The sequence below is a fragment of the Trachypithecus francoisi genome, unplaced genomic scaffold, assembly GCF_009764315.1.
Source record: "Trachypithecus francoisi isolate TF-2019V2 unplaced genomic scaffold, Tfra_2.0 Lachesis_group3, whole genome shotgun sequence".
In the NCBI taxonomy this organism is placed as follows: Eukaryota; Metazoa; Chordata; class Mammalia; order Primates; family Cercopithecidae; genus Trachypithecus; species Trachypithecus francoisi.
The window spans coordinates 147,726,878-147,740,190 of record NW_022681468.1 but is presented as its reverse complement, the minus strand read 5'-3'; the positions used below and the strand labels follow the sequence as shown (position 1 = coordinate 147,740,190).

The 13,313-nt window shown below is 39.6% G+C and overlaps 1 protein-coding gene across 1 annotated transcript in view; it reads left to right on the top strand.

The window, feature by feature from the left end:
- Positions 1 to 13,313, top strand: part of GANC (glucosidase alpha, neutral C) — a 104,778-nt gene that overhangs the window by 62,961 nt on the left and 28,504 nt on the right. The window contains exons 13-16 of the mRNA XM_033190421.1: positions 3,753 to 3,879; positions 5,138 to 5,217; positions 7,408 to 7,551; positions 8,665 to 8,761. Of these exons, the coding sequence (XP_033046312.1) occupies positions 3,753 to 3,879; positions 5,138 to 5,217; positions 7,408 to 7,551; positions 8,665 to 8,761 (448 nt within the window). The remainder of the gene's footprint in view (positions 1 to 3,752; positions 3,880 to 5,137; positions 5,218 to 7,407; positions 7,552 to 8,664; positions 8,762 to 13,313) is intronic.

The following is a 13,313-nucleotide window of genomic DNA, read 5'->3' as shown; positions in this document are numbered from 1 at the left end:
ATGGAGAGAGGAGAAGTGGGGTGAAACCCTATGTGTATCATGTAAATGAATAAAGTCCCTCTCCTTGAAAGTAAGGTTGACTTTTCAACCCATTCCTTTGACCTCCCCACCAGGCTTTTCACAGATGACCAGAGCCAAGCCATTTAACTCCTAATTTCCTATTTAATAAATAGCTACCGTATATCAAGCTATTACGGGCTAGACAATATAATAAAACACATTATTCCATCCAGTGATGACAAAACTATAAGGTAGGTCTTGTCACCCCATATTTTAGATGAAGAAGCTGAGGCTTAGGCTGGTTTCAAAATTTACACAAAGGCACACAGTGAATAAATAGCAAGACAAGAGTCTGAACCCTGGTCTGCCTGACTCCAGATCTTCTGTCCTTAATAAGTAGTTATCTACCGAGGAACCTTCAAGATGCTGTGCTAGTGCTGAAGAGTATACAGAGATGAGCTCCTTGTGGTCTTACAGTGAGTGAAGAAAAGGCAAGTATCCAGCCACAATACAGGGAAGTAACATAAGGGCCAAAGAAAGGTCAGGGTAGGGGACAGGCCAAGAAAGAGAAGATTGTATCCTCAAGACTTAAGCAGGGCTTTGTTTCAGAGGTACATTTTATTTTATTTATTTATTTTTATTTAATTTTTTTTGGGGGACAGAGTCTCACTCTGTCACCCAGGCTGGAGTGCCATATTGCGATCTTGGCTCACTGCGTCCCCCACCTCCTGGATTCATGTAATTCTCCTGCCTCAGCCTTCTGAGTAGCTAGAATTACAGGCATGTGCCACCATGGCCAGCTAATTTTTGTATTTTTAGTAGAGACGGGGTTTCACCATGTTGGCCAGGCTGGTCTTGAACTCCTGACCTCAGGTGATCTGCCCGCCTGGGGCTGCCAAAGTGCTGGGGTTACAGGCGTGAGCCACCATGTCTGGCCTAGAAGTGCATTTTAGATGAGCCCTGAAGGATGCCCCTAACTAATGGGTAAGCAGGGAGAGGGAAGAGCGCAGTGCAGCCAGAGGAAGGAGCATTAAGGGTGTTCGGAAAGTAGTGCACAGGCAAGGTTGACAGCAAGGCATGTGAGGGTTCTAACAGTGGAGGATCTGACCAGAAAGGTTGGGACCTTTTTGTAAACTGCTTTGTATGCATTTGGAAACATTACAAGTTTTTGAATAAAGGGTTAATATCCAGAATATATAACAAACTCTTACAACTCAGCAGCAGAAAAACAGTTAAAAAGTGGGCAAAGAACTTGAATAGACATCTCTCCAAAGTAGATATACAAATAGCCTGGCCGGGCACGGTGGCTCAAGCCTGTAATCCCAGCACTTTGGGAGGCCGAGATGGGCGGATCACGAGGTCAGGAGATCGAGACCATCCTGGCTAACACGGTGAAACCCCGTCTCTACTAAAAAATACAAAAAACTAGCCGGGCGACGAGGCGGGCGCCTGTAGTCCCAGCTACTCGGGAGGCTGAGACAGGAGAATGGCGTGAACCCGGGAGGCGGAGCTTGCAGTGAGCTGAGAGCTGGCCACTGCACTCCAGCCTGGGTGGCAGAGCAAGACTCCGTCTCAAATAAAAAAAAAAAAAAAAAAACAAAAAACAAATAGCCAACAAGCACAAGAAAAGATGCTCAACACCACTAATCATTAGGGAAATGCAAACCAAGACCACAGTGAAATCCCATTTTACGTAATTAAGATGACTACTATTTAAAAAAATAAATAAATAACAAGTGTTGGCAAGGATGTAGAGAAATTGGAATCCTTGTGCACTGTTGGTAGGAATGCAAAATGGTACAGCTGTTATGGAAAACAGTATGGTAGTTCCTCAAAAATTTAAAAATGGAATTACTGTATGATCCAATAATTCCACTTATGGATATATACCCAAAGGAATTGGAAGCAGGAACCTGAACAGATATTTATACACCCACGTTTATAGCAGCATTAGTCACAGTAGTCAAAAGGTCAGAGCAACCCAAGCTGCTTGGGTTGCAGCTCCCTTGACAGATGAATATGTAAACAAAATGTGGTGTATACATACAACAGAATATTATTCCGCCTTTAAAAGGAAGGAAATTCTAATAGATACTAAAGCATGGATGAACCTTGAGGATAAATGCTAAGTGAAATAAGCCAGTTACAAAAAGACAAATACTGCGTGATTCCACTAATTTGAAGTAATTGGAGTAGTCAGATTCATAGAGACAGAAAGTATTATAGAATGGTAGTTGCTGGAGCTGGGAGGAGGGAATGAGAAATAATTATTTAATGAGTATAAAGGTTTAGTTTTGCAACATGAGAGAGTTCTGGAGATTGACTACACAACATTGTGAATGTGCATACTTAACAGTACTAAACTGCACACTTAAAAAAAGGTTAAGATGGTAAATTTTATATTATGTGTATTTTTCCACAATTTAAAAATTTAGGCTGGGTGCGGTGGCTCACACCTGCAATCCCAGCACTTTGGGAGGCCGAAGTGGGCGGATCACCTGAGGTCAGGAGTTCGAGATCAGCCTGGCCAATATGATGAAACCCTATCTCTACTAAAAATACAAAAAAAAAGTTAGCCCGGCATGGTGGCGGGCACCTGTGATTCCAGCTACTTGGGAGGCTGAGGCAGGAGAATCGCTTGAACCCAGGAGGTGGAGCTTGCAGTGAGCCGAGACCATGCCACTGCCCTCCAGCCTAAGTGACAGAGCAAGACTGTCTGAAAAAACAAACAAACAAAATTTAAGAAAAAGTTTGAGCAATGAAGAATTAAACTTTAATTTTTAGGACTGATAAGAATAGAGACGAGGAAGGAGGATTAGATGGTGTTCTAGCCAAATAAAGTGTTATTGAGGCCCTAGACTGGTGGAAGTGATGGTATTATAAAGTCACGGAGAGATGGTAGAGACGTAACACTGTGGCTTACAACTTTTCTCAAATCTCCTTCCTAATATGCCTGCACCACTAGGCTTGGGGACTTCATTTGTTTTTAACATGTTATTCTCTTAGTTTCTTTAATGTTTGCTCATATCAATGTTATCTGAGCATCTAAATGTCTAGGGAGCACGTACCCTGCCTACTTAGTTCTCTGTGTATAGTATGCAGCACCCATCATCATGGACAGATAGACACTTAATGCTATTTAAAGAGCATCTATTGGTTAGGCAGCAATAATTATAGAAGAGCATTGGCCTGTTTTGCTTTTGTTTTTGTTTTTGTTTGTTTTCTTTTTTAGAGATGGGGTCTTGTTCTGTCACTCAAGCTGGATTGCAGTGTCATCATCATGGCTTATTGTAGCTGCAACCTCCCTAGCTCAAACAATCCTCTTGCTTCAGCCTCCTGAGTAGCTGGGACCACAGGTGGACACCATCATGCCCAACTAATTTTTAAATTTTTTTGTGGAGGCAGGGTCCCACTATGTTGCCCAGGCTGGTCTTAAACTCCTGGCCTTAAGCAATCCTCCCACCTTGACCTCCCAAAGTGTTGGGATTGCAGGTGTGAGCCGCTGTGCCTGGCCAGCATTGACCCAGTTTTACTATCAGTTGAAATTCTCATAAGCACGTGAAAGGTTATAGGGTTTTACTGGTGTCTGAAATACCTATTTTGTTTTTGGTTTTGGTTTTGTGTCTGAAATATTTCAATACTAGTTGTAGTTGTTTGTAAAAATTGAGCCCCCAAACTATGGTGAAAACATATACATGAACATTTGTCTTACATAAAACTGATGAGACCTCCAAACCTTCATGTCCTGACAGCTTGTGGTCATCAGTGATCCCCACATCAAGATTGATCCTGACTACTCAGTATATGTGAAGGCCAAAGATCAGGGCTTCTTTGTGAAGAACCAGGAAGGGGAAGACTTTGAAGGGGTGTGCTGGCCAGGTATGAAATCACTTTATACACTTACTATTTCCACTTGTTCTGTCCCAATTAATAAAGGCTGCATGGTCCTTATTCTGCTCCCTTGTAGATGTCTTTTGCTCCTCTAGCTACATTTTAAGCATATAATTTAAGGAAGAGATAGTATTGCCTTCTTTTATATCTTTCATAACACTTGGTACTGTATGCTTTGTATGTATTTATCAATCAATAATTGAATGAATGAAAAATAAACAAACCTCAGTGGCATGCTGTTTCTCTAAGCAAACAGTAGTAAAAAGTTGGAGAATAAGAAAAGCGGAGGAGGAGAAAGAAAAAAGGGGGTTCTGCAAGCTCTCTCCTTGTAATTGCTCTTCACCCTTTTAACCCATAGTTTTGGCTTCCCAGGCTTTCATGAGTGACCTCAGCCACCCTGGTGACTATGAATTGTTCATTTCAAAAGTTATTAAAAGTTATTAATTTAAAGCCTTGGTAGAAACTCCCCAAGGACAAAAGGAAACTCACCACATTGTTTAGAAATAGAGATAAAGAGTCAGCACTATCTCTTATAAATCCATGCACTGTAGAGAAACCCTGTACCTTTCTTTTTTTCCCTTTACATCCCTTGAACACACTTCTCTGTTCTCTTTAAGAACCAAGAGATCGGCCGGGTGCGGTGGCTCAAGCCTGTAATCCCAGCACTCTGGGAGGCCGAGACGGGTGGATCACGAGGTCAGGAGATCGAGACCATCCTGGCTAACACGGTGAAACCGTCTCTACTAAAAAATACAAAAAACTAGCCAGGCGAGGTGGCGGGCACCTGTAGTCCCAGCTACTCAGGAGGCTGAGGCAGGAGAATGGCGTGAACCAGGGAGGCAGAACTTGCAGTGAGCTGAGATCCGGCCACTGCACTCCAGCCTGGGCGACAGAGCGAGACTCCGTCTCAAAAAAAAAAAAAAAAAAAAAAGAACCAAGAGATAGCTGCAGGATATTTACCATCCTTACTTGGGCTGCCTTAGGCCATCAGTAAGGGACAGGCTCCATCGTGATGCTTGTGCATTGGCATTCCCCTGGGCCTCTGGTATTGAAAGATCTAGTGATTGTCACTGGAGCCCAGCATTGCCTTCATTCACTTCTCAACAGACCATGCCTGTGTCAGCCAACTTTCATGTTTATGTAAGGTGCCCATTTCCCAGCTCTCACATCTGATACCTTCTTTACAATGCATCTTACTGTGAGGACCACTGTTCTTGACAGGCTCCCTACTGTTCTGCCTCCACAGGTCTCTCCTCTTACCTGGATTTCACCAATCCCAAGGTCAGAGAGTGGTATTCAAGTCTTTTTGCTTTCCCTGTTTATCAGGTTGGTTTTTATTCCTTTGTTCTTTTCTAGTTACCTGAAAGAGTGAAAGAAGCAGAAAAAGGGATTGAATAAAACTATTCTTTTTCATTGAGTAGCTTTTCATATATAATGCTTTTGTTAAAAGGCAAGTATGGCCACCACATTACGGACTCTGGGGGTGCTGGGAGAGGTGCCATATGCATAACCAAATGCACAAAAGCTGTGATTTTGACCTCTATTATAATAGACTCTGATATATCAAAGTACTTTATAGCAGAGGTTTATTATATTTTCAAATTGCTATATACATATTTTATATAAAATTGTATTCCATAACTGTTATTTAAATATGATGATACATGTGCAAAATATCTTACAACATATTTGTCATTAAAAGTGAAGTGTGATTTTTAAATAATCTGATAAGAACCACAGAGAAAACTGGAGAGGCCACATCTGGAGAACTGTTTTCAACCAATTATGATGATATTAATGATGGCAGTGATGATGATAATGATGATACCTAATGCAGATTGAGTACTTGCTGCGTGCCAAGCACTGTGCTAAGGACTTTATGTGCATCATACCATTTGTCTTCATAATAACCCTCTGAAGTTGGAACTATAACTAAATCTAACCCCATAGATGAAGAAACTGAGACATAGAGAAGCTTAAAAACTTGCCAAGGTCACGCATCTAGTAAGTGGTGGAACCAAAATTTGAACTCAGGTCTGTTTGTCCCCTAAGCCCAACTTTTAACCACTGAACTCTAGTTTCTGGCATCAAGTATTAGGGCACTAGTAAACAACTTAGTACAGGGATAGACAAGCCTTGGGCCAAATCTGGCCATGCCTATTCATTTGCCTATTATTTGTGGCTGCTTTCGTGCTACAATGCAGAGTTGAATAATTGAAAAAGAGACCTCATGGCCTGCAAAGTTGAAAATATTTACTATCTGTACCTTTACCAAAAATGTTTGCCAATCCCTGCCTTAGATGGTTCTAAAGGAAAGATATGGTAGTTAAATATTTGGAAATCATTTACCCTTATTCATAGAAGTACACGTTTAGAAATAAAGATTAAAAAACAAACAAACAAACAAAAAAACAAGTAAGCCACCTCCAGGCATTTGAAAGACTTTCATGTGGGCGAGGTGACAGATGTATTCTGTGGGGTCTCAGAAGGTAAGCTAGGTAGGCTCTGCAAGGGGAATATTATGTACAAAGAGCAAGATTTTTGGAAAATAATGGAATGAGCTGCCTGAGGGACTCCCTGTCTTTTTAGCTCTTCAGTCAAATGCCAAAAGATAAGGGATTCTAGAAAAGACCAGGGATTCTGCAATACCATGTTAACTAGATGACTCAACTGTCCCTAAATTGAACAGTTCTGTGTAGAATACAAACTATAGATCATATTAACAAAAAGGTATATTGACTATTAAGTCTTTCAAAGTATTAGAGAGAAGGTAGAATCTTGTCATGTTCATCTGTAGTTGCCCTTAGTTAAGAGTTGTAGCATCCGATGAATGAGAAAGAGCCCAATTGTGAACATTCACCACCTTCCCCATAGGAGTCCTGCATGGAGGTCTTGGAATGAATTTGCCAGGCAATATATATTTCTTTTTTCTTTTTTTTTTTTTTTTGAGACGGAGTCTCGCTCTAGCCCGGGCTGGAGTGCAGTGGCCGGATCTCAGCTCACTGCAAGCTCCGCCTTCCGGGTTTACGCCATTCTCCTGCCTCAGCCTCTGGAGTAGCTGGGACTACAGGCGCCCGCCACCTCGCCCGGCTCGTTTTTTGTATTTTTTAGTAGAGACGGGGTTTCACCGTGTTAGCCAGGATGGTCTCGATCTCCTGACCTCGTGATCCGCCCGTCTCAGCCTCCCAAAGTGCTGGGATTACAGGCTTGAGCCACCGCGCCCGGCTGGCAATATATATTTCACAGATAACACAGGGCAGCACTCTTTTATTCATCAGCAAATATTTATTGGGATATGTTTATGGGCCAGGTATTATTCTAGATGTTTGGAATTGATTAATGAACAAAACAGACAAAATGTCGTGCCCTGTGGAACTTAAACTCTAGCAGTGGAGCAGAGGACAGAGCATAGATAATAAACATAATTTTTAAAATGAGGTAGGAAAGAGGAATGGTGAGAGCTATTGTATAGACATCATCATTGTAGGAGTGTCATGACCAAGATTTACTTCCTAGGGATCTACGGACATCCTCTTCCTTTGGAATGACATGAATGAGCCCTCTGTCTTTAGAGGGCCAGAGCAAACCATGCAGAAGAATGCCATTCATCATGGCAATTGGGAGCACAGAGAACTCCACAACATCTACGGTTTTTATCACGTAAGACATCCAAAAAGAAGTAAATTGGGCTCGTGTGACCTGCCTTTTGGCTGAAAGTCATTTGCTTTGTATTATAATGGCTATCCTCTACTGTTCATTTCTCTTTGTGTGTCTTTTCTGACAGTTGCAATGAGTGTTAGGTAGTAGCCAATACAAGACTTTTTATTATTTCTCCCTTTGCTTCTTTTCTTTTCATGATGAACTTTTAAATATTATGAAATTAATTATAACATAAAACCTCTGCCTCGATAGGAGCCCTTAATAAGTGGCACTCACTGGCTACTACCTCAAACTTTTATTGATGCAAGCAGTGTATAAATATGTGAATGAAGGTAATTAAAACAAATGTTTTAAGATTTCACAAATATCTACATACAGCAAGTCTTATATTCACACTGGAGGAGCAATATTTAGAACACAGACACAATTTCAATAAGTATACTTTAAAAATGTAGAGCCTTCCTTAAGTACTTAGCTTCCTCAATAAAGGTGGTAAAATTATCTTTCATTTGCCGGCTACATCCAAAAGACATGGCAGACACTTGCCCTCATGTATACCCATGGTTCTTTGTTATTTTCAACTTGTGACTGTATTCCTGTAGCCCTCTCACCTATTGGTATTTTCCAATGGGAGCTTTTGGCTAAATATAAGCCTAGTTTTCAGATAGTATGTGTTTGCCTCTGTAACAGCCTGTTGCAGTAACTGTAGGCTGCTTTAGTTAGTAAGCTTTCTTATATAGGTCAGGGCCAGTCATTTAACCTCTCTGAATCTCAGTTTTTCCTGCCAGTGAAAACTGTCTCTCAGAGGTTGTTACGTAGATTATATGAGAAAACTGTATTAAGTGCCTAGCAATAGTAAGCACCAAATAAATGCTAAATGATTGTTAATTATTATTTCATTGCTATTGTTAACCAAAGAAAATTTTCCATTCTTTTAATAGGGGAATTTAGAGTAGTTTCATTATACCGTGAAACTTATTTGATGGATTTATTTTAATATTTTCCATTTCATGCTCCTGCCTACTGTTTGCTTTTTGTATTTTAGATAGCTTATTGAGGATGTCTGTACAAATCCAATCATCTCTTTGAAATTTTTCTTGTTTGGTGATATAGCAAATGGCTACTGCAGAAGGACTGATACAGCGATGTAAAGGGAAGGAGAGACCCTTTGTTCTTACACGTTCGTTCTTTGCTGGGTCACAAAAGTATGGTAAGGAATGGCTCATATCAGACTTAAAAACACATTAGCAACTTTTTTTTTAACCATTTGTAGAATGTGATGTTACTGTGTTGATACCTTCCTTTTCTTTCTTTTTTTTTTTCATTTTTTCATTTTTTCATTTGTTTGTTTGAGACAGAGTCTTGCTTTGTCCCCCAGGCTGGAGTGCAGTGGCACAGTCGTGACTCACTGCAGCATTGACCACCTGGGTTCAAGCAATCCTCCCACCTAAGCCTCGTGAGTAGCTGGGATTACAGGTGCACACCACCACGCCCTGTTAATTTATATATGTATATGTATTTTTTGGTAGAGACAGGGTTTCACCATGTTGCCCAGGCTAGTCTCGAACTCCTGGACTGAAGCGATCTGCCCACCTTGGCCTCCCAAAGTGTTGGGATTACAGGTGTGAGCCACCACACTCAGCTGATGCCTTCGTTTTCAGTAGCCATTGGTCAGGCCTTTGATTGTAGACAGTGGTATGCCCTAAAGTATGCATTTTGTCCTGTAAGACAGAACAAATTTTAGTCCTTTGATACTTGTTTCCTACTGAAGAAATGGGCACTTAATTGTTGGGAGAGTAACTTCTAAGTATTCAGTTTGCTGGGATAGTCATCTTCGATCCTGTCTCTTTGATTTATCAAAGCCAGGGAGATACACCTCTAACACATTCCATTAACCAACTGTTCCATTTAGCAATGTGGCTTAAAATAGACCTGGCTGTTGCGTGTGGTCAGGGTCATCTATAACTGGATGCAGTTTACCAGCTAATGCAGATCTGGTTCAACTTAACCACCCTGTGGCAGGAAGGCTATTTAAGTCCCCTGGCCTTGCATAAACAACAAAGAGCTTAGATCCTAGTTTAAAGAATCCAGCCCGTACTATACTGTAGACATTATTAAGCCTCCCACTCCACCCCTGAAAACCAGGCCCTGTGGCATTCCGGAAAGGGCCAAAATATTACAATCTCAGGCAAAGATTCATATACAGAGGTATTCAACACAACAGTAGTCCTTGAAACAAAAGTAAGAAAGAAAATCTAAATACTTAACAATAAGGGAATAGTTATAAAAGTATGGTATAGCAACATGATAGATTATCGTGAGGCTATTTATGTTAAAAAAAGTTTTTTTCTTATTTTATTTTCATAAGGCTATTTTAAATGGTAGCTTTAATTGCATGAGAAAATGTTTGTGATATGATAAATTAAAAAGGAATGCCTAAGTGTTTATAATATACTAATTTTGTATTGATATGTATTAGATGTACATATTTTCAGGATATGTGTGACAATTTGATAAGTTCATGTAATCAAATCAGAGTAATTGGGATATCACCTTAAATATGTATCTTTTCTTTATGCTAGGAACATTTAAATTATTCTTTTAGCTTTTTAAAAATGCACAATCAAGGCTAACTATAGTCACCTTACTGATCTATCAAACATCAAGTCATTTCTTATTATCTCAATTTTATAAAAGATAAATGAAAGATAGTAATTTAAATAAATATGTAGGTAGATAGATAGGCAGACAGTTAAATACAAGAAAATGATAATATTGTATAATTTATATAAACATATATATTTGATAATATCAAAAAGAAAATATAAAAAGATAAAAATACCTTGGTGATTTTGAGTGATTTTCATTTTTTTCTTTTACCTAACTTTATTTTACAAATTGTCTACAAGTATCATTTTTAATCACAAAAGAAGTATTTTTAATGAAAACATTTACCAGCAACAGTTAAAAAAAAGGTAACAGAAGATTTGAATATTAGGTTATTGTTGATCTCTTATGTTGCTCCATTGCTTAGCCTGCAGTACTCTGTGTGAAGCTATCAGCTTTGCTTCATTGTGTAGCAAGACATTACAGGAAACACTACTTTGTTAAGTCAAATGCGATGACCAATAGCCATAGAGACCTTCTGACTAAACAATCATATGAGACATGAAAATATCTACATGTTTACGTGAGCTTTCTTGATGAGAATGTCTCCATATGGATTTCAAAATCATTATGTAGATACGTACATATCTCACTTGAAGTCAAGAGAAAATTAGAATACTTTTTTAAAAGAACAATCCCTGGAAAATGTTTTTTTGGGCCAGGCGCAGTGGCTCACACCTGTAATCCCAGCACTTTGGGAGGCCTAGGCGGGTGGATCACCTGAGGTAAGGAGTTCGAGACTAGCCTGATCAACATGGTGAAACCCTGTCTCTACTAAAAAAAGAAAATAAAAATTAGCTGGGCATGGTAGTGTGCACCTGTATTCCCAGCTACTAGGGAGGCTGAGGCAGGAGAATCACTTGAACCTGGAAGGCAGAGGTTTCAGTGAGCAGAGATCGCACCATTGCACTCCAGCCTGGGCAACAGCAAAACTGTCTCGAAAAAAAAAGAAGCCTTTTTTTTTGGTCAGGAGCAGTGGCTCATGTCTATAATCTCAGCACTTTTCTGAGGCAGGTGGGCAGATCACTTGAGATTAGGAGTTTGAGACCAGCCTGGCCAACATGGTGAAACCCTGTCTCTACTAAAATACAAAAATGAGCCAGGCATAGTGGCACATGCCTGTAGTCCCAGCTATTCAGGAGGCTGAGGCAGGAGAATTGCTTGAAATTAGGAGGTGGATGTTGCAGTGAGCCAAGATTGCACCACTGCACTCCAGCCTGGGCCACAGAGTGAAACCCCATCTCAAAAAAAAAGAAAAAAAAGAAAAAAAAATTTTCCTGGCCATAGGGCAGCCTAAAATTTCTATGAAAGATTAAAACAAAAATATCTACCAAAACTGTTTTAGTAGAAGGTAGACAAAAATGCTTCAGGAGTAGTATATATTTAGTAAAATAAGATTTTCCCTTTTATGGCTGTCTTTGGTGGTATATAATCTCTCATCACAAACTCTTAGCAACTCTTCAGTAAATAAGAACAAGAACACTGGCTTAGGCATCCGAGTGCCTGGGCTCAAATCATGCCTCTACCACTTAGTAACTGTGTAACTCTGGTTAGATTATGTATCCATTGCTTGCTATACTTCCCTCATCTGCAAAATTGAGTTTATAATAGCGTTTATCTGATAGGATTGTTGTGATTATTAAGTAGGATAATACCAGCAAACTATTCAGCATAACACCTGGCTCAGTGTGGGTTACATAAATGTTAATTATTGTTATTGCTACTGTTACTATGTCTCCGCTTTATGGCCTGTAACCCTTCTCTCGAGTTTTTTACGGTTTTCTTTGGGAGCAGGGGATGGTGGAGGTGGGAGGAAATAGGTACATAAATCAATGGAACAGAGTAGAGAATCCAGAGTATCCAACACATATGTGATCAATTGCTTTGCAACAAAGTTTCCAAGGCAATTTAATGGAGAGATTATAATTTTTTTTCAGTAAATGGTTCTGAAACAACTGGATATCTGTGTGGGGAAAAAAAATGAAACTACACCCCTGCCTCATACCATATTCAAAATTAAACTAAAACATCAACTCATTTTAAAAGCTAAAAATACAAACTAACTTCTGGAAAAAACATAGAATAAAATCTTTTTTTTTTTGAGATGGAGTCTCACTCTGTTGCCCAGGCTGGGATGCAGTGGCATCATCTCAGATCACTGCAACCTCCACCTCCCTGGTTCAAGTGATTCTCCTGCCTCAGCCTCCTGAGTAGCTGGGATTACAGGTGCCCACCACCACACCTGGCTAACTTTTACATTTTTAGCAGAGACAGGGTTTCACCATGTTGGGCAGTCCAGTCTTGACATCAAGTGATCCTTGCTCCTTGGCTTCCCAAAGTGCTGGGATTACAGGCATGAGCCATCGCATCTGGCCAGGAGAAAATCTTTATGGCTTTGAAATAGACAAAAATTTCTTAGAAAGAACACAAAAAGCATGAATCATAAAAGAAAAAAATGACAAATTAGACTTCATCAAAATTTTAAAATGTCTGCCCTTTCAAAGACGTTGGTAAGAAAATGAAATGGCAAGCCACAGACTGAGGAAAAAAATATTTGAAATATACATATATAGGTATATCTGCCAAAATACTTGTATCCAGAATATATAAAGAACTTTTACTAATCAATAATAAGAAGAAAGACAACCTACTTTAAAAACAACCTACTTTAAGAGTTGGTTTTCTGAAAAAAATAAATAACAAAATAGATAGACTGCTAGCTAGACTAATAAAGAAGAAAAGAGAGAAGATCCAAATAAACACAATTAGAAATTACAAAAGAGAAAATCTAGGAGAAATGGATAAATTCCTGGACACATATACCCTCCTAAGACTGAACCAAGAACAAATTGAATCCCTGAAAAGACCAATAACAAGCTCCAAAATTGAATCAATAGTAAAAAGCCTACCAACCAAAAATAGCCCAGGACCAGAGAGATTCATAGCCCAGTTCTACCAGATGTACAAAGGAGAGCTGATACCATTTCTACTGACACTATTTCAAAAAATTGAGGAGGAGGGACTCCTCCCTAACTCACTCTATGATGCCAGCATCATCCTGATGCCAAAACCTGGCAGAGACACAAAAAAGAAAA